The sequence below is a fragment of the Parasteatoda tepidariorum genome, chromosome 6 (genome assembly GCF_043381705.1).
Source record: "Parasteatoda tepidariorum isolate YZ-2023 chromosome 6, CAS_Ptep_4.0, whole genome shotgun sequence".
Lineage (NCBI taxonomy): Eukaryota > Metazoa > Arthropoda > Arachnida > Araneae > Theridiidae > Parasteatoda > Parasteatoda tepidariorum.
In genome coordinates, this window is record NC_092209.1 from 90,874,392 (window position 1) to 90,897,299 (window position 22,908).

The window sequence follows — 22,908 nt, forward strand, 5'->3', positions numbered from 1 at the left end:
CTATGGGGAATCTGTTGCATATTCATTTAGAGGAAGTACGTTTTTGTGTCTGATTTCGTAACTTAAAATATCGTCTGCATTAATTAATTAACATATTTGAGTTCACCCCCTCATATTATTAAGATATAGTCCTAAAATATGAAGATCTGATTATTTGATTGAAAGTTATTCAGGGTGGCTAGTTAGTATCATACAATGCATTTCAATTTAGCAGTGCATTTTAGACAGTTATTGTATGATTCATCCTATTATAAATTTCAGAGAAAGCAAAAATCAGTCGATCATCGTGAGTGGTGAATCCGGAGCAGGCAAAACTGTGTCAGCAAAATATGCAATGCGTTATTTTGCGACTGTCGGAGGATCATCAGAAGAGACGCAGATTGAAAAAAAAGTTTTAGCTTCCAATCCAATTATGGAGGTATTTTTTTATTTATTTGTTTAGAATGACTGACAGTTTATGAGAAGAAAATTCATAACAAATTGTTTGTACTAATAATATAGTTATGTTTCATTCAAATGTGTTTAATTTGCAGTATTATAGGATAATTCTTTCTGTTTTGATGAACAAAATGTTAAATTTATATATTAATATTTTTTGTGACTCATTTGAATCAAAATGAAGAGTGCTTACTGTTAATATGAATTAATTCTTCTTGACTTATCTTTAAAAAAAATATTTGTTTTGGCATATAAATATTACATTGCTTTAGATACAATCAGTATTATATTTTGTTCTTACTGCTAAAACATGGTGCATAGCGTTTTTAAAAAGTGCTAAAAGGTGCTTTTTTTCAGTTATCGTGTTTCAAATGCCCTTAAAGGTGCTTTTTTTTAATTAGTGTTTTTAAAAAGTGCCAAAGTTTCCTTTCTCGAGAACGAGATTTTTTTCCTTTACCGTGCAATTATATATAGATTTTCGGCACGTACCCTGTGGCAGAATTTTTTCAAGCTATCCGCGACAAAACTCTCAATCACTCATATCTTTCTGCAAAATACTTTTAATAATAGTAAACATGTATGTTATTAATTTAAAATAACAAAAGCGCTGTGTTTANTCATCGATAAAGCCATAGTATAAAAAGTAAATGTTCCATTTGAATTTCACGTATTGCCTGCCCCGAGGCAAAAAATTTTTCCAGCTTTTTACAGCAAACCCTATCGCATCAATACCTTTCTGCAAAATACCTTTAATAATAATAAAAATGCATGTTACTAATTTAAAATAACAAAAGCGCTGTGTCTACAAAAAAAAAAAAAATCTATATATAATTTTTTCTTCATTGAACATATAATTTTTATTCTAATTTTATAGGAAATATTTTTGCATTTCGTTGGGAGGGGGGGGAGCAGAAATTATTTCCTTCGCTTTTTGTAACTAATCATCACAACAAAAAAAAATTTAAAAATCATTAAATCCCTAGTGTACTTGGCAAAAAAAAGATCGATGACAAAATCACGCGAATCGGACATCTCAAATGCATGTTTCGTTTCTTGATTAGGCAGTTGCATAAAAATAATAACGTATAAAAAATATCGGATTTAAAAAATATGGAGAAATCAATGGCAATAACTGATAAAATTCGACAGAATTATTGCCTTAAAAAGTAAATACTCTAATACATAATTTTAATTTCCCATGTTGTTTGTCGGGATATTTAAAATCCACATGAAAATCAATATCAATAACAGACAAAAATACAATCGAAACAATGCATCAATTTACGATACTATCGGCGCATATTGAGCGTGCCAAAAAGCGATTATCTAAATGCATGATTCAACTATAACTGTTAAATTTCTGTCAAAAAATAAATAAAGGTAATTTTTTTTTTAACTTTTCGAAAGAAAAATCTTTCTGTAAGAACTCTGTAACGCTCTGTGACAATGTCGCCATGTCGCTGCGATTCTGCCATGGGGGGTTGGACGTATTGTGCAAAAGCTTGCTTTTCACATTGTTCCTTTCGACTTTATTCACAATTCATTCAAGCACAATCTATTTTGGCGTACTGTCGGTCCATATCGTATAAAAACTCCATTTATTTTACATGTTTGAGGAAATACTTAAGAGTCCAAGTGTGCGTCTACTGAGCTGAGTTCGGTGAGATTCTAGCAGTCTCATGTGCAACTCTGTAGCATTTTGCAAGATACTCTAAATTTCAGGCTTCATTTTCCACCCTCTGATATCGAACCAAAAATCTCTTGATTATTTTATAATGGCTAATATAATCAAGAAAAGTGTTCTATGTCAGAAACTAGTTATTTTATCTTAATCATGTAAAGCCTTTAAAAATTATTTTACTTTTTGTTAATGTATATAGTGCTTAGAAATATTTTTTGAGTGCTTAAAAAGTACTTAAAAGGTGCTTGCTTTTGTTGAAAGATTTGGCTATCCACCCTGTAAAAAGTACTTTAAATGATACATCAATTAAATGTTAGTAAAACCCCTAAAATTTGTTAAAGTCAATTATGAAAAAAAAACACTCTTCATTTCTTGAAGGAAGTTATACCTTTCCTTCCTTTCATTTCTGTTCATGTCTTGCAATAATTATTTTCTCTTTTGATATCAACTGTTTGTTTTATTCTTTTTTATTTTATGTTTAAAACTTTTCAGCAGTATAAATTTTTGGATTTTATTGATTATTATGTTTTTATGGTCATTGAAATTTCGTAAAAAATGTCATTGTTGAGTTTCATCCCCTATGAAAGTATCTTTTCTTTCGCCTAATAATTTGTTGTCTGGACCATTATTAGAACATTATTCATCCTCATCATAGTTGGCCAGACAGCCCAATGTAAGCCTTCCTCTGAAAATTTCTTCATAACGACTTCCGATTTATCTTTCATTTCCAATTCTTTTCGTTAATTGCAAGAAAATCAGACTCCATTGAGTCAGCCCATCTCAACCGCGGCCTTCCCCACTTTCTTTTTCCAGTGGGTTTAAAAAGCAGTATCTTTTTTATTGTGTTGTCATCACTCATTCGAATCAGGTGGGCCATCCAATTTATTCTATTTATTTTTATGTATTTAATAAAATCGGCTTGTTTATAAATCGTGTACAGTTCAAAGTTAATTCTCCTTCTCCAGTTATTGTTTTCATTTACATTATTGTCATATCGCTTGCACATAAATCTTGTACAAGATGAATTTTCTGAAAAATACCTTCTAATTTTGAGCTTTCTTTTAAAAAGTAAGAAAACTACTTAGAAATTTGCATAAAACTTTTTACATTTTTAAGATATTCAAATCTGACTTTTTTAAATTTGTTTCCAAATTCGATTTACAACAAAATTTAGAATTTTTTTTTTTTAAATCTTTTCTGAGAAGTCACAGCATAAAACTACTTAAATTACTCATATCTTGTGCAGTTTTTAACAGAAATTTCTCAAATTTTAACGCAGCAATTTTGTAACCAATTTTAAACCGATTCAAAAGTTTTGTTCAATTTTATTAAATACTTTCAAGGTTATAGCAAATAAACTTTACGACACAAAAATTCGTTTTTTTTTATAAAATTGAACTTTACATTTGTAATTTATTATCGGTCTCTTAAACCTCAAAAAGCTTTAAACTTCGTTGATATGTACGAGAAATTGCACAGTCACTGATTCTTAACTGATATAAACTGATTCTTTAAGTATTTTTTGAGAAATATCAAAAAATGTGTTTGTATCAAAGTGTTTTCATTATTTGGTACAGCTCCTGTACGGATTCGTAAGCTCTGAGAATTGTCAGGGGCAAATGCAATTTTACCCTGAAACCGGGAATCATCATTGTCAGAGAATTCAAAACTCAATCCAATTGGATTTCACTCTTGCATTTTTCGTAATATCGTTATTTGCACTAGCGCAATAAGGGATTGAAAAAAAAAGCTTTTTTTTTCTGAACCAACCATTATTAGGTGCATCTTCAAGATTCTTCTATTATTCTTAATCATTTCTGAGTGTTGTCAATTGTCTGAGTTAAGGAACTTCTGCCTCAAGAGTATTCACATCTTAGATTTATTTTAAATTCACTTTTGTTACTCAGTTTTTGTTATCCTTGATTTATTGTGACGAATTGTTTTATAATTTTGGATAATACATTATTATTACGAACTAAAAGTTTTTTAATTGCCTCTTGTATTTATTTATTTGGCATCGATTTATGAAACAATATTTTTTGAAGCAATATATTTAATACATATGTGCAGATCTCCAAAACCTTCAACTTTTGATAATTAAAAAAAAAAATAATAAAAAATAATAGGCACGCTATTTTTACACCTCCAGAATTGCTTAAAAATGCATAAAATATCAGAAAATAATCGTGAACATCGAAAATTTTGATGCCCTTATTATGTTAAATTCAATCAATCAATCCTGAGGTTACGGTTTGATAGGGTTACGGTGTGGACAGCCTAATGATCGAATTTGATTAATGATTCCTGAGATTCGCCCATATAGCACAATAAATACAAAAAGGATAGAAATAAAAGAAAACAAATGAAGAAAATTAAAAAAAAAAATTATAAGTTATATTTATGTAGATATGATACATTAGAGAACCAATAATCCGGGACAATTGTTATCCTGGATGTCTGAATTTCCGACTTTCTGGATCATCTAAAAAGTGTCGTTAATGCAAGTTTTGTAGTGTGGGTATCTGATTGGTTGTTGAAACGTGGTATTTGTTTACCTTAGCAACTGTTCTTTTCTTTCTATTTCGAGTATGCCAAGCCCATCAAGACACATTTTTTCACAAAGGTTCTTTCTCCAAGATTTCAATTTTTTCACTATATATTTACACAGAGACTTAACATAAAGACAATGTAATGTGGAATATAAGCAAAAATATTATGCAACATAGTTTGCCAGGTACACAAAACAAAACCTGAATTACAATGAAAGAGACCCGAACTCAAATTACAATGAAAAATTATCGAACCCAAATTACATTGAAAAAGAGTAACACATTTCAAAATAAGAAAGAAAAAAAAGAAAAGCTCTCCTGAATTTAAAAAATTAATGATAGAAAAATTAATAAACATTAATAAAAATTAATAAAAATTAATAAAAATAATAAAATTAATAAATTAATAAAAATTAATAAAATTTAAAGAAATAAAAATATTTGCAAGTTTAGACAAGAAAAATAAGTTTAGAAAATAAAAAATTCACAAATTTATTTTTTGAAGATTAATTAAAATCAACAAATTGGCTAATATAAAACAAAACAAATTATTAAAAAACACAATATATTTCATACCAAATTATAAGAGAAAAAAATTATGAAATTAAAGAAAAACTTATTAATCTAAAAAAAAAAAAAAACACTTGAAAATTACTCCATGGAAGCAATAGTTAAAACAGGCACTAACATAAATATTAAAACCCCGGATGGGGAAAGATATTATAGGACCAACTGAATTTAAAAAAAAAACTTAAATCTTTAAATTTATAAATAGAATGAATTAATTTATTGTGTACAAAATTTATTGTGACGGGTTGAAAAAAAAAACTTAAAACAAGTGGAATCAGAAATGTATCGCTTTAAAAAAGAAAAAAGAAAGCTGCAATCTGCTGCATAAAATAATTGTCCATTATTAGTAATAAATAATTGTATGCTTAGATTAATAAACAATCTTCTTACTTTTTTTATAAAAGCCGACAAATTTTTAATGATATCAGATGTGATTCCGCATCAAGAAAAACTTGCAAATGATGCCACATTGCTAAGGAATCAGAATTTGTTCAATAGAAAATATTGTTTCATTAATCCATGTGAAATAGATTATTTTATGAAAGGCGATAAATAAATGTTTTATCTGTAATAAATAATCCTAATAATAATGTATTATCCGAAATTATAAAGCAATTTGTCATAATAAATCAAGCATAACAAAAATTGAATCAAGTGAATTTAAAATAAATCTAACATGCCAATACTTTTGAGGCAGAAGTTTCAAGCTCCTTAACTTGGACATACAAATGACAACACTCAGAAACAATTAGGAATAATAGAAGAATCTTGAAGATGCACCTAATAATGGTTGTTCCGGAAAAAAAGGAAATTTTTTAAATCCATAATTGTGCCAGTGCAAATAACGATATTACAAAATCATGGAAGAGTCAAATCCAACAATTTGATCCAGTGACGAATTATCTGACAATGATGATTCTCGGTTTCAGGGTAAAATTGTGTATTCCCCTGACAATTGACTGACTTTTTTTTCTTTCAAATCTCATTTTCCCTGACTATTCGAATTCGTAATCCATCATTTTACTTTCAGACGATATTGTTGTTCAATTTCCCAAATTTCATTCTAAATTAAATAGGATCCGAATTGAGAAACAGACTCATACTTCTTTCTTTTTTTCTTTTTCAAAGCATCATTTTTTTTATAAGGAGGGGCAAAACTTTCTCACGTTTTTCATTAAGTGTTGAAAAAAATTTCTTATGTAATCCACTTTTTTAAAAAATAATATGTTAAAAAAACTAACTACTCAAATTTGGATTCTAGCAGATGTTTTAAACTCTGTGGAATCATTTAACTTGTACCAATAATAAAAATGTATTCATTTTATTTTGATGAGTTGATTTACTAGACTGGATAAAGCTGGATGGTTTTTGTGTTGTTTTTTTTCCCACTAATACAGCCAATTGTGTTAATAATTTACTAAACTATTATTATGGTTATTTTTTAAATGATTATATTTAGCTTAAGTATGTTCCTACTTTATTATTGAATAAAAAATAGCTGTATTCGTGAAAGTAATAGTATTCGTATTCCTATTTAACTTTTTTTAGTGAAGTACAGGGATATATTATTTTTATTTCATCTTCTGTTCACTGATATGCGATTGCAATGCGAGTCCCCTCGTAAATCAGAGAGAAAACAGAATCAATATGCCACTCTTTTATGTTTGATTGACGGCAGCTTATCAAAAAAAGATTTCTTTCGGACGCACAGGAGAAAATAAATCATTTGTCCCTTCCCTGCCCCCTCTCAATCTAAAGATCTTCAAGGTCACAGAAGAAATATTGGAGTTTCTCTGAACAAATGGACCCTTCTCCCACATTTTCCTCGATCCTTCTAGTTCAGAATGACTGGAAAAACCAAGCAAAACTTTTCTCCGTTTCTTAGATGCCGGATAAATGGTTCTCTACTATATACATAAAATAAAAATATAGAGGCGTGGAAAATTATGAAGATTAATGAAAAGAAACATTTTAAAAGGAAAATATTTTTTAAAAATATATATTTTTTTTAAAAATTATATAAATTTAAAAGCAGAGAACAAAAAATGAATAATCTCTTCATCAGCTCACTAGATTATATCCGCAAAAATGAGTGCTTTTTAATATTCTATCAATATAGCCAAAACAATACAACAGTGTGAGGAGCACTCAAAATTGAAGCAAAATAGAGCACATTAAGCAAAAAATATATCACTCAAAAAAAAAAAAAAAGAAAGCAGAAAATAAAATGTAAAGAAAAAACAAGACAATAGTATAAATTAACAAAGAAGTAAGATTATTGAGTAGTAAAACTCAATAATTTTGCATAGAACTTAATTACTTTAGTTGGGTAACTATTGTTTTTTATCAAATTTTAAAAGTTTGTTTTTTGGATAAATAAACATTACTACATATTTTTTTAATACTATTCATTTGATTAAAATTTGTATTTAAATAAATGTTCCTAGAAACATTCCATGCAAATAGTTTATTTATTTCAAATAATTTTTTTATCATATAAATCACATGGTGCATAGCGCTTTTAAAAAGTGCTTATTTTCGATTTTCGTTTTTTAACAGTCCTTAAAAGTGCTTTTTTCATTGGGTGTTTTTGAAAAATTATTATGCAAAAGCATGGTTTTCACATTGTTCTATTCAATTCTTTCACAATTCATTCAACCACTATCCATTTCAGCCTACCGTCGGTCCTTAACGTATGATAGCGCTAATCATGTTACATATTTGATGAAATACTTGGACTGGGTTCGGTGAGATTCTTGCACTCTCATGTGCAATTCTGCTGCATTTTGCACGATATTTTGAATTGCAGGCTTCATTTCCCACCCTCAAACTGAAAAATCTCTCGATCTTTTTAGGGTGGATAATATAATCAAGAAAAGAGTTCTTTGTCAGAAACTAGTTATTTTATCTTGATCATGTAAAGTTTTAGAAAATTATTTTGCATTTTGTTAATGTATATAGTGCTTAAATATATTTTTTAAGTGCTTAAAAATTACTTTAAAGGTGCTTGTTTTTTGTTGCGAGATTTGGCTACGCTCTCTGAATCAACGATGCGGATATTTTCTTCTTTTTTAATTACTATCCCAAAAAATTAAAAGCAATATTATTATCATGATTACCAAGCAAGATTAATTCCTCGGGGTAAATATTATTTATTTAATAAAATTGTATAATCTTGAAAATTAAAGATAATTAAATCATCAATAAATTTAAAAACAAATTTAATATTAAGAGTATAATTTTTTTCATAATATAGTGCAAAAATAAGTTAGCTAAGAGAAATGAAAAATTAGATCCTTGATATTCAAGCAATTCCATCAATTTGAATAAAGATATCTTTTCCATTGTAAAGATAATTATTAAAAAAACAAAAATTAATTAGAGTTTTCCAATAATCAAAATCACAGTTAAGGATATTCTTAAAATCATCTGAAAGTAACATCTTTTAGTTTAGAAAGGAGAATGTTGTTAAAAGGAAATCAAAAGTGGTAATAACATTGATTTTATTTTGTTTAATAAATTCTAAAATTTGTTGATTATTAGTAATAATCCAAGAAAAACCTTTATATTTAAGTAGTTAGAGGAAATGGTGCCAGCTTTAGTTAAGTAGGTATTAGATCCACATGTGATTGTTTTAAATTTGATTGGAATTTTATGAAATTTAGGACTGATAATTTAGTAAGGAAATTGTATATTGCTAATTTTAATTTTTAACCTCTTATATAAAGCTATAATTTTTTTAATGTCATTATTTTTTAAATTACTAAGCTTGAAATTGTTACAATTTTTTAACTCCAGATTAGAAAAAAGTTAGCTTTGTCTATGGCGGTAATTACAAAATATTTTTGTAGTTATAAAGTCCTTTAAATTATCCAGTATAATATTATTACCTTGCATACATCCATTTTTGGGCTAATCTCTGGTAAGTAACAAATCAAACGTGCTTCAGTACTGCTGTAAGAAAGTGGTATGAAACAAAATCCCTCTATGCTTTTAACTCCATTTGCAGTTTTGTTTTCATGTTTTGTAAACTGGCAATATTATTACGAAAATATTTTAAATCTTTCTTGAAAGATTCTGGCACATGTAAGTTAATTTGAATTCACTACTGGCTTTATAGACTTCGTTTTGTGTTTTGTTCTGTTTTTTCTTTACATTTTATTTTCTGTTTTTTGCTTGATACGTTTTTTACTTAATGTGTTCTATTTTGTATAAATTTTTTTGAGTGCTCGTCACACTATTGTATTGATATATTTTGCTTTGACTATATTGATACAATATTAGAAAGCACTCCTTTTTGCGGATATAATTGTGTGAGCTGATGAAGAGATTATATCTTTTCAATTTTTTTTTGTTTTCAGGCTGTTTAATTTATATATATATATCTTCTATATATATATAATATATATATATATCTTCTATATATAATATATATATATATAATAGAAGAAAAAATTATTAAAATATAATATATCAAAAATATTATATTTTAAGAATTTTTTTCTTCTCTTTTCATTAATCTTTATAATTTACCATGTTTTCACCATATTTTTAACTTATTTTATGAGTTCTATATGCTTGCAGCTTATATAAAACTTATTAATTTTTTTCTTTTTACTCATGAAGTTGTCTTATGTTTTAGGCAATAGGAAATGCTAAGACGACACGAAATGACAATAGCTCAAGATTTGGAAAGTATATTGAAATAGATTTTAATTCAAGATATAATATTATTGGGGCAAACATGCGAACATATTTGTTAGAAAAGTCTAGAGTCGTCTTTCAAGCTTCAGATGAGAGAAATTATCACATTTTCTACCAACTTTGTGCATCCTCTGAACTTGAAGAGTTACAGGATCTACAGTTAGGTATGTGTATGATTGCTCAATTAAGAAGTATCTAGAATTGAAGGTTTTTTTTTAAAGTGAAAATGTAGTTTTTTTAAGTCTAAAAATATCATATTAATTTTGAAATATTGAACATGAAGATAATATCTATTCATTGATGAATTTTACGAAACCTTACAGGGTTTACAATCCACATAACTAATACAACAAGTGTAATGTGTATGCATAATACTGAGGATTTTTTTATAAATAAGAAATGTATTATAATTTTGTAATATTTTTTTCAATCATGTAGTTTATTTTTTTTTACATATTTAATCCATTTTTATTAAATTTTATTTGTAAAACCAATATTATTTAAATGAGTTTTACTTGATATAATTTTGTATGAAAAGTAAAAGTTAAACAATGATTTCAAAGAACAATATTTGCGAAGAAAATTGATTAGAAATGATAAAATGTGAGGAAAAAAACAGACTTCATGTAATCCCTATCTGAAAGAAACCTGCTGGGTTTGGGTCGGGGGCCAAATTCCTAAAGGTATCGATTAAAAAAACAGCTATAAAAATCTTCAATTTTTAATAAAGAAAAAATTTTAATAAAATTGTTTTCAAGTAATTTTTTTTTTATTTATTAAATTACAAAGTTGCGTAAAAACTTATCATTTTTGATATTTTAATAAGCCACTTCATTAATTTTGTCCTATTATTATATGAGACATATAATTGGAACATAACTTCTACAATTTTCATTGGATCAAAAGTTTTGTTCATAATTTACTATAGTAAGTTAAGTAAAATGAGTACTGTAATATTGATAGTTTCAATAAATAAATCACAAGACATATTTTTGCAAACTTGCAATCAGATCTTTGATTTTATCAAACTTGGAATAAATTCTTCTGAATTTTTTTTTGAAAATTTGTCTCTAAATATTTTACTCTAATAACTTAACTAATAAAACTTTTACTCTTTTGATAGATTAAATTATTGTTCTTTGCTATTTCTGTTTGCTGTAAATTTTATTAATTAAGTACAGAGATTTTATTTATTTATTATTTTTTTTTTTTGCTCCTTCACTTCTTTCTTTTTCAGCATTTCTCATCCCATGGGCGGCAGTGGGTTGTGAAACTTTTCTACTTAATTTTTAAAAATGAATAAATATAGGATTAATTGAATGCGATTCAAGGTTTCAATCATAGGTTTCAAGTATAGATCATCTTTTTAAGAACAAACAATATCAAAAATCCCATTTAAGTTTTGCTTTCAAACATTGTATCATTTGAGTTTTCTTATGGTGGTGATAGCTAAGTGAATACAATAAAGTTATTTTCTTTGCATAGGAAAATATTTTTTTTTATTATTGATGCATTATGCAATTTTCCTCTTTTTCTTTCTTCTCACTCATGGGAAAATGTAAACTTGGTATGTTATTTTTAAATCAGAACTTTTATAAGAAATTTAATTTTTTAAGGTAAGAGATTTAATTTTTTTAAAAATGTTTATTTTACATGTATAGCGTAATTGCAGTTTTTTCTTCTCTTTTTTCTCTTGATAAATTTTTAATTTTTTCTTATGTGTTTCTAGGTGACAGCTCGTACTTTCATTACACCAACCTTGGAGAGGCTCCTGAAATCTCTGGAGTGGATGATGCAAAAAATTTTCAAGACACAAAAAATGCATTCTCCTTATTAGGTAATATTGCATTGGTTAATTATACTAACCATCAAAACTCATGTTGACCTAGCATGACATATACGTCACCCAAATTATGAGAATTCTGTAATTTTTATTCTAATCTGAAACAAGATTCTTTTCAAAAATCAAGTAGTAGCTAACAGAAGAAAATATTCATTTAGTTAAAGAATTACCACTTTTTTTTTAATAGAAGCTCTTTTGTGTCACCTCATGTAAGAAATGAAGGCATTAATGGGTTAATTATCTACATTCATTCCTTAATTTTCAACAGAAATGGATTAAGACTTACAGCTATTTCAATCTAGAGCTGTAATACAAATAGATCAAGCTCACTGTCTTTTTTTTTTCCATCTCTTTTCATAAGCATCAGAGTCCTGTCTGTTATGTGCTGCCCTCTTTTGGCAATATTGGTAAAGAAAGTTTATGTGACAGTTGAGTAGAGTAGATTAATGTTTTGTACTTATATAAGAAAAGAAAGGAAGTGTTAAGAACAGATCATTGTTTAGATAAAACTTAACTAAATTAAAAATCCTTTTTAAAATTTCAATTTTTTAATGTGTGTAAACTGTTTAAAACTGTTTACATTTTTACAAAATTTCAATTTTTTAATGATTTTGAAGAGGTTAAAGTTGAGTCTTTTTTTTATAAAACTTATAACAATTTAATTGAATTGTTTTTTGAAACATTTGAAGTTATTTTGTAACAGCCCTCTGTAATAATTTTTTATTGTTTTCCTGATGTTGAAGTATATAAAAAACATGTTTAAATTTTAATTTAGCATAATTTTATAATTGTACAGTGTCCTGTAAAATCATGAATATATTTTCCTATTTGAAATTTTTGAAAGCATTTACAAGAAATGATTTTGATGTCAAGACGTGTCAAGAAGTCACAAAATAAAATAAAAATTGAGAATAAAAAGAGGCTACATCACTTTAAAAAACTTTTAAAAAATTCATTTCTCTCTAAGAAACTTTACTTATTTGAACTTTAGACCTGCATTGATAAAGTTAACCAGCTCTAATATCTAGTACTCTCAATTTTTTCATGTGTTGTTGTCGTACAACAAATATCTAAAATATTTTTCTAAAAAAAAACCATTCCCTCTCAAATTGTCTCTCTTGGAACCCCCTCTAGGCACACCTGTTTAACGTAAAGCAAATGTTTGATTAGTTCTAATTAAAAACTTAATTTCAAATATATCTCTTTACTTGTTTTGAAATTTTTTGCTTTGAGTTTCTTTCTAACAATAGTAATAATTTAAACAATAACTTTATAAATATGCTCCTTAAAATATGGATAATGCAATAGCAAATTTATTGTCATATCACACTGATTTTTTAAAAAATTTTTTGGAAGACTGCCTTTACCTTCCTTTCTCTAGCTTTTTTTAAATTTATTAATTTATTTTGTTTATTTAATTTCTTTTTTATATCAAATTTATGTATTTTATAAAGAGATTATATTATTTTGAACCAACTTTTAGTAAAATAAAAGTAGGACTTTGTAAGACTCTCCTTAGTCTAGCGGATTAACAGATCTAAGTTGAATTGAAGTGTATATATCCAAATCAAATCATGATGTGTATAAATTGGAAGAAATGTCATATCAAAGATCTCACATCAAAGATCTCAATGTTACTTATTATTATTATTATTATGATTTTTTTTTTTTTGAATTTCATAATCAACGTGAGTGTTCAAAATGATTCCTGTGGTGGCCTTTCTACCTAAAATATACTATTTATTATAATTTAAGTAATACGCATATAGTTTCAGTTAGTGTTCATTTCAAGTGTAAACTGTTTTTATAGGCCCAGTGATTCTACTAGACTTTGGGAATTACAGATCCTTGGGTCCCAGTTTCGGGATTTTAATTTGCCCTCTTTTTGCACTAATTACATTCGTAGTTTTTCTTAATCAATCTTCAAAACGAGAGACATTATATTTGAACAGTCAAGAATTTTATTCCATTGCAGTCATTTGGCAAGCAGACAGTACCATTTTTTCCCCTTTTAACACAATACTTTCTTTTTTAATTTTTACATTAGAAAACAAAACATGACCATTCACTGTGATATATAAAGCTACTAATTTTAGACTACAATGAAAGGAATTTTTTGAACTTAGTAGTTGTACCTAACATAAGAAAAGCTACTTAATTTAAACAATAATAAACTACCACTTGCTGATAATTACACAATAATAAATTACCCAGCTTTGAATATTTAATCATGACTGATCAAACAACTGCAACAAGAAAAAACAACTTTTATAAATTCTTCCAATTTTCTCCTTAAAAAAAATTTTTTTTTTTAAATGTATAGTTAAATTTCTGTTGAATTTTCGCCTACTTAATACTCAATTTCCTACTTAATTGCTCATACATGTGTTTTTTTTTCATAATAAGCACCCCAGAGAACCTATCAGAATATAATTTTTTGGTACCTTCAATGATTTTTACTGTATTTGTTGTATTATAGTGCAAAATGACAACCTTTTGTAAAATTTATTACAGGATTCTCCCATGCTCAACAAATGATGATATTTAGAATTCTTTCTGCCATTTTGCACCTTGGCAACATTCATGTAATGAAAGGAGGCAAAAATCAAGATGATGCAGATAGTTCAGCCATTCCAGTAATTTTCTTTCAGTAATTTAATTTTTATGTTAATTTTTTTTTTAGTCCTAGCTTTTTATATTGCATTCTTTTACATTGCAAATATTTCTATTCTGTAATGCATGTAGTTTTGTTTATTTGTGTGTTGAAAAATTGTTTTCTTGTTTATTTTTATTTATCTTTTTAAAAGAGATCCCTAGTTTATACTATTTATCAAATCATTAGCATTTTTTTTGTATGTCAAAGTATTTTATCAAATATAAAAAATAACAAGTTTCAGAATTTTCACACCATTTGTTTTAGAATATGTCTTTGTAAAATTGATAAATTTTTTAGCAATTTATAATTTTTAAACAGCTGTAAAACTATTTGACCTAGAGAGTTAAATTTTCTGTCATTTTGCTCAGTTTGAATGCCATTTTATCAAATATGTAACAAGGCTCAGTTCTTTAAAAAAAATGAAAGGAATTTGTTTAATTTTTTTGAAAAAATATATTTTATTCAACTTTTTTCTTAAACAGTGTTAATCCCATGATGAAAAACTTTCTTGTTGTAACATGTCATTAAAATGTCATTGTGTGTTATTTTAAGACTAACATTTTTATGCAACTACATGGTTTATATATTTATGTTAAACTAGAAAATATTTTTTGTTGTGATCTCATAGGTATATACTATCTTGAAATTTGTCTTTGCGGGGAAGAAAAAAAAATTTTTTCAAAAAAATTAAACATTTTAACTCATTTTTTTAATAAAAATTTAGCTATGTTACATATGTTTACTTTAGGCATGTTGAGCCACTTGATAAAGAAAACAGTTTGAAAAAGCAAAAACATAAGTATAAAATATTACAAAATAATGAAGAAATTAATAGACTTGCTTTGTCATTAAAAACTAAGAATGATACAAAACTTAGTTCTCTAGGCCTCTCAACTGCATAAAATCTATGAAAATAAAATATTTGAATTTACTAATATATTATATTATACTAAGTGGAATGAATGCAAAAAAAAATTTAATCCTTTCTTCCCCTTTTCATAATAAGTCCAAATTATTACTGAACAGAAATTTTCTTGATTAACTCTACATTTTTTTTATTTTACAAAATCTTTTATAATTTTACACCTCTTTTCATCATTCTCGCTTACAGCAGATGGAATTTTTTTTTAATGAAATAAAATTCACATTGCAATTTCATATCTTAACTACTCACTTGCTGAACTACAAAATATTGTTGTGAATATCCTGTTGTGGCTCCCCTCTTATTATAACTATTACATTTACTGTTGTTTAAAGGACTCAATATTGAGTTTCTTTTGTAGGCGTTTATTTACAGTATTGTAACAGAGACTAGGAGTGTTCATGTTTATTTTGGGATCGTGTTTATTTTCAGCGGCAATCACTTCAACCTTAGGCTATTTCAGTGTTTCCCAAAGTATGGTACACAACCTCCAGGGGTATGGGAACAGTTTAGCGGGTTAACAGTTAACATGTTCTGATGCAAAATATCTTGCTACAAACAAAAATTTAAAAACATTTTATTTAAAAACAAAGTTAGACATGAAAATTAACGATTACGTATTTTTCTATTGGCTATTTTTTGCAGAGTTAATAGTTAATAATGAGCGGTGTCAACAGCCAGTTGTGATTTTTAACTTTTGTGCATTTTTTATAGTAAAAAATGCTTTTTTTTTTATTCGTGCTACACAGTGTTACGAAAAATTTAGAAAGGGTAAACAAAAGTCATAAGTTTGGGAAACACTGGAGGCAATTCTTGAGCAGGGACATTTCATTGACAAAGTCATTTCGTCAAATAGGATTATTTTGCTGGAAGGTTCCTCTGTAATTTTGAAACTATTCTTTGTGATTGTTTGCTTTTTGACGTAATTGAATGTATTTTTACTCCAAATATTTTTATTATTAATTAGAAAAATACCGTTATATAATTTTTAAACTAAATTAAATTTTTTTTACTATGTTGCTATTGCCATATACGAAGCGTTTCTTTTAAATGGTTTCACCCTCTCCCTTAGCTGTACATCCAGTTAAAAAAAAAAACAACTTTTGTGATTTTTAAAGTATTTATTTCTCATATACATTGTTTAATTTTTAAATTGAGTTCATTATTATAAATTAACGTCTCGAATACAATTTCTATAACTACTGGAAATGATTCTTGATACAGCAAGTAAATGAAGGGAGAATAGGAAATTGAACAAAGTGAATTAATGACTCAGCAAAATATTGAATCCTAAATTAGAAAATAATGATACAATTTTGTGACTGAAAATTTTATTTTAGTTTTGTTTTTAAAATAAATTGATGATTAGTTGAGAAGCATTTAATGAAGAACAGTTTATGTATCAAAATCTATTTTTTTATGTCTAAATTTTAATAGAGCACAACACTTGTTTTTAGGATTGCCTTCAGATCATTACTAATCGTGATATCCTGACCGTTGTCCATTGTGACTCCCGTGTGATGTTAACGATCAAACTATTTTTAACATCGAATCAAATTAATAAAATATGATATCTGGAGAATTAAAAGTTGAAGAAATATATTACAATGATATTTAAGGGACCATTTGGAGGTGGGAAAACTCAATTCTTTGCTGTAAAAAGTTTCAACATATTTTAATTACACTTAAGGAGACTTTAGTGTAGATCCCTCCGCAATTAAAATAATCATAGGTCTTAAATAATTATCTATGCATAAGTAAACTAATTCACATGGTATCTAGCCAGTAAATTTTTTAAAAAAAATTTTAGTTTTGTGACACATAAAAAAGTGTTTACATGGGTTTAGAGTTGACTAATGGGATATTTCTGATATTTTATTAATCAAAAATTTTCTGTTTTGGCAAAAAGGATAAAATTAGTCACATTTTTATATGTAGCTACAAAACAAAACACAAAATTGTTAAATAGCAAAAATAAAAAAAACTAAGTTTTGATGCTGAAAAAGTAATTTTGTAATAACTTTTATTGGAATTTTAAATTTTTTACTTATCGTCTTTAATAATAGAGCAGGATGATTGAATATGCTTATTCGAACATTCAAACTAAGCAATCGAACTTTGTCTAAGTTTCATCGTGTCTAATTTTGCAATTAAAATTTCAACCACTTCTTGACAAGTTTACATGCTCAAATTTTAACTGGTGTTCTTTTTACAAGATGGCAGTACAATTTTCCAAAGTTTTCTGACCACTGTAAGCAGAATTTTTTTATCATTTTCCGGCTTGAACAGGCCAGGAGACACAAAACTGAAATGTGGAAAATATGAAAATAAAAAAAAGCACATACTATTTTTTTTAAAAAAAAACCCTATTTGTTCAGTTGACTAAAAATGAGAAAATTTTATAAAAAATTTTCAGTCGTCACAAAAATCGCTCTGACTCTTCTTATCTCTTTGCTGAAGAAGAAATTTGGTCAGCTTTTATCTCAAAAGTTTCAAAATTTCTTTTTCTTGGAATAAATAAGAATTAGAAAATACTGGATATAATTTTTGATACACAAAAATTGCTTAGGTCTAGTTAAACTAGAATGTTAGTCAACCGAAAATTCTTCTACATAATGTAAAAATTTCATATATTACTTAATGAATTAATAATTCTGTAATGTCTCATGAATGTGTGTGTTTGTAGGATAGTGATCCCCACCTAGTCAGTATGTGTGATCTTCTGGGCATTGATTGTGATCAAATGAACACTTGGTTATGCAACAGAAAAATACAAAGCATGAGAGAAGTTATAACAATGCCTCTACCTCACTCACAGGTAATTATAATGCTATGCATTTGCCCATATCAATTCAGCTCATTCAGGAGTTTTTATCTATTAAACTAAGAGGGCCTCCTGGTGGCAGAATCATGACGACATTGTTGCAGAACAATACAGAGCGCTTGCAGAAAGATTTTTCTTTAGAAAAGTTTTTTAAGAAAATTACTTTTCTTTTCAACAGAAATTGACACATCATATTTAAATCATGCATTTAGATAATCACCTTTTGATGCTCTCAATTTACGCTGATCGTATCGTAAATCGATGTAGTGTTTCAATTGTACTTTCGGCAGTTATTAATATTAATTTTAAATTAGCCAATATATTTCAAACAATATGGAAAATTCGAATCATGCATCTGACTATTTACTTTTTAAGGCAATAATTCTATCAAATTTTTGACAGTTGTTTGCTCCATAGTTTTTAAGTCCCATATTTTTTATACGATATTATTTATTACGATAATCTAATCTCGAACCAAAATACGCATTCGAGGAGTCCGATTTGCGTGATTTCGTCGTCTATTTTTTTTTTCTTTTCCGGCAATTACTACTACGGATTTCATGATTTTTCATTATTTCTTTTAATTTGGATGATTATTTATAAAATGCGAAGAAGGAAATAACTTGTGCCCCCCCCCCAACAAAATGCGAGATTATCACCCATAATATTAGAATAAAACAAAAATATATGTTCAATGTAAAAAAAATTATATATATATATATAAATATTTCGTAAGCACATCGCTTTTGTTACTTAAAATTAGTGACATATACGTTTGTTATTAAAAGTATCTGGCACAAAAATACTAGGGCTAGAGAGCTTTGTCTCTGATAGCTGGAAAAAATTCTGCCACTGGGTAAGAGGGTTGTAATCAACTACCTAATTCTAGAATATAGTGCAATCTGTAGGAGAATTCTTTTGGTTCAAGTAATTAATCTTAAGCATGTTGTAATGATTAAGACACTCAACTGTTACTATGAAGGTATCCTAGTAGTGGCTTGGAGCCTTCACATAGATGCTTGCCTGGGAAGTAAAGGCGGTTTGTGCACAATGCTGACTATATTAACACAATCATGACTCCCTTGGTCCACAACAGGCGTTGCAACAGGATTGCAAAAAAGAAAAAAGATTGTGATGTTTAAGGGAGAACTTCTGTCTGACTAAGCATTCAATTTTCTATAGCAGTGCTTCCCAAAGTGTAGTACGTGTACCCCCAGGGGTACAGTAAGAGTTTAGCGGGGGTATGTGTTCTTATGCAAAACATCTTGCAACAAACGAAAATTTCAAAAATTTTTATTTAAAAACAAAGCTAGCCATAAAATTTTACGATTGCATATTTTTCTATTGGCTATTTTTTGCAGAGTTAATAATTAGTGATTCAAAACAAATGTTTAAGATTTATTTTTGAAATTTTCTGGCCTTACAAAGTATTTTTAACATTTTATTTTTGAAACTTTNTTTTAACTTTTGTGCAATTTTTTTATAGTAAAGGTTTGTAATAAATTCTACTTATTTTGATTATTTTTATAAAGCATAATTTTTATTCCTAACAAAGAATTTTGTACCAAAATTTAAGAATTTTTTACTGCAAACTTTGTACCAAAAAATAAAAATAAACATATTTTAAAAAACATATTTAATAGCTTTATTTAGACGGAAATTTANAGCTGGCTCGGACATATCCTTAGAATGCCCAAAGAAAAAATTACATCTGTTGCGCTTACATGGGCCCCTCATGGTAAAAGAACAAGAGGAAGACCCAGACTTACCGTCCAGCGCAGGTTTTTGGGCGAATTAAAGGAATATAGAATATCTAGCTGGGAGGAAGCAAGATCTATTGCTAGAGACAGAAGGCGTTGGAGGGATATGCTAGAGGCCTTAAGTGCCCAAAGGCACATAGAGGATAAGTAAGTAAGTAATAATTAGTGGTATCAACAGCTAGTTGTGATTTTTAACTTTTGTGCAATTTTTTATAGTAAAGGTTTGTAATAAATTATACTTATATTGATTATTTTCATAAAGTATAATTTTTATTCCTAACAAAGAATTTTTTACCAAAATTTAAGAATTTTTTACTGCAAACTTTGTACCAAAAAATAAAAATAAACATATTTTAAAAAACATATTTAATAGTTTTATTTAGACGGAAATTTATCGTCAAACAATTGAAATATTATCAACTTAACAATAGTACTTTGTTTTTGTTAAAATTCTCTCCATTATCACCCTGCTAAACTAGAATGCCATATGAAACTCTCCAGTTGTTGCTAAATGAATGGAGAAACCCTTCACCTCTTTGGAGATTATGGGACTATGCAGTTTAGGAAAGGTAAAGATTGTGGGGGAGGTGGAGGAAAGGGTTAGGATATTTGCTTCTGTTAATAAAAGTTTTTTTTTTCATCTTCATCTGTTCTGTGGGCCTTTATCGTTCAAGTTTGTTCAGATGCTATGGGGGCAATTTTTCTTTTAACAAAATGTTTTAGTATTTTTAACTTAATAAAATTCTCCAAAGAATAATTGGCTATGATTTAATAATAGATTTCATCTTTTAATTTTTTCTTAAAGCTTTTGTATTATTTTTTGTTAGCAATGAATTATTTTTTTCTCAGCCATATCAATCACTCATTTTCTTGAATAACAGCAGAATCATTACAATTGTTGCATTGATGTTAATTTTCTGGATTTTATTTTTACCTTTAATAAAAAATTTAATTTTAAAAAAAGGTTCTTTTACAGATCACTATTTAGGTGTTAACAATTAATTTTACGTTTTGTTGGTTAATATTTGATTTATGATTTGAATTTTGTATTAATCACAATGTTGAAAGTTAGTAAACATTGCTTACATTTCAGAGATGATATTTTTACTGTGAAAGCTGGCAGAGACAAGGAATCTATGGGAAACATGTTAAATGCTGTACAAACTTAATATATATGTAGAAAAAATATTTACGCATGTTTATTAGGAAGAAAAGAAAATACTTTTTTTTTTTTACTGTACAAGTACAGGTTTTAAGTTGGGCAACCAGATGACCAAAGTTTTACACTTAATATTAAGTAAACAAGGTATTATTTCCAAAGCAAAAAATTGAAGCGTTGGAAATAATGACTTATAAATATCAGTTTTCAATAAGTTATAGGCTGTTTAATGAAGGGCTACATCATTTGAATTTTTTCACCGTGGTAAGAGAATCTCTAGCAACAAAGTACTTAAAAGAAAAACATTTCACACTAATAATAGAAAAGGCAAAAATAATAATTAAAGTAAACTGTTTAACAACCAGCCCCCTTAGAACGCATACCAAATTTCAAATTAATTATCTATCATGTTTTGCAAGTTGGGAACTGTCTAAAATTTTTTATTCAAATGTCAGCTTCAGAATTCAGTCAAGTTTACATTTCAATTACAAACAACTTCACATAGTTTAGACAATTTGTAAATGAGTAATCATTTTTGCTTTCATGTGATTTACAACCAACTCCAATAATTTAATCCATTTAATTTGCACTTATTATAATCAGTTTTTATAAAACAAATTGTTTTTTGACATGTTATGATATTTTATGTTTATAAGGTAATGTTTTTAGGAAATTTATGTTCCTTTTTTTACGTCTGACACCATATAATTGCCTATTTGTAAAACGCAATTAACTAATCTAAACTAAGAAGCCGTGTAGTTAGAGTGAAATTCTTTAAATATTCTAATTTTAAATAAGAAAAAAGGATATAATTTAAATAATTTTATCTAGTTTTTTCTATAGAATGTACAAAAAAAAATTGACAATTTTGCATTCACGAATACTGAATAGCTCTTAAAATAATAGTGCTAATTCAAAACAAACAACATTATTTGAACATTGACTTTAGATATTGGTTTAAAGAAAAATATATAAATGAATTTTATAAAGAGCACTGTTTGGAGAAAATGCAGTATAAAATAACTTCATATTGAAATGTAAATAAATATAAAAATTTATTAANAATTATCTATCATGTTTTGCAAGTTGGGAACTGTCTAAAATTTTTTATTCAAATGTCAGCTTCAGAATTCAGTCAAGTTTACATTTCAATTACAAACAACTTCACATAGTTTAGACAATTTGTAAATGAGTAATCATTTTTGCTTTCATGTGATTTACAACCAACTCCAATAATTTAATCCATTTAATTTGCACTTATTATAATCAGTTTTTATAAAACAAATTGTTTTTTGACATGTTATGATATTTTATGTTTATAAGGTAATGTTTTTAGGAAATTTATGTTCCTTTTTTTACGTCTGACACCATATAATTGCCTATTTGTAAAACACAATTAACTAATCTAAACTAAGAAGCCGTGTAGTTAGATTGAAATTCTTTAAATATTCTAATTTTAAATAAGAAAAAAAGGATATAATTTAAATAATTTTATCTAGTTTTTTCTATAGAATGTACAAAAAAAAATTTGACAATTTTGCATTCACGAATACTGAATAGCTCTTAAAATAATAGTGCTAATTCAAAACAAACAACATTATTTGAACATTGATTTTAGATATTGGTTTAAAGAAAAATATATCAATGAATTTTATAAAGAGCACTGTTTGGAAAAAATGCAGTATAAAATAACTTCATATTAAAATGTAAATAAATATAAAAATTTATTAATGTATAATTGCTTGGAATTATTTTCCTTTGCTTAATGAAAATATGTATAAAATGATACTTATCCAAGGTTT

At 27.0% G+C, this 22,908-nt stretch overlaps 1 protein-coding gene across 3 annotated transcripts in view; it reads left to right on the forward strand.

Annotated features, from left to right (window-relative positions):
* LOC107445441 (dilute class unconventional myosin) overlaps nucleotides 1-22,908 on the forward strand; it is a 130,442-nt gene that overhangs the window by 15,125 nt on the left and 92,409 nt on the right. For all 3 annotated transcript variants that reach the window (XM_043053814.2, XM_043053816.2, XM_043053815.2), the window contains exons 6-10: nucleotides 262-418; nucleotides 9,881-10,106; nucleotides 11,672-11,779; nucleotides 14,300-14,421; nucleotides 18,050-18,181. In XM_043053814.2, the coding sequence (XP_042909748.1) occupies nucleotides 262-418; nucleotides 9,881-10,106; nucleotides 11,672-11,779; nucleotides 14,300-14,421; nucleotides 18,050-18,181 (745 nt within the window). The remainder of the gene's footprint in view (nucleotides 1-261; nucleotides 419-9,880; nucleotides 10,107-11,671; nucleotides 11,780-14,299; nucleotides 14,422-18,049; nucleotides 18,182-22,908) is intronic.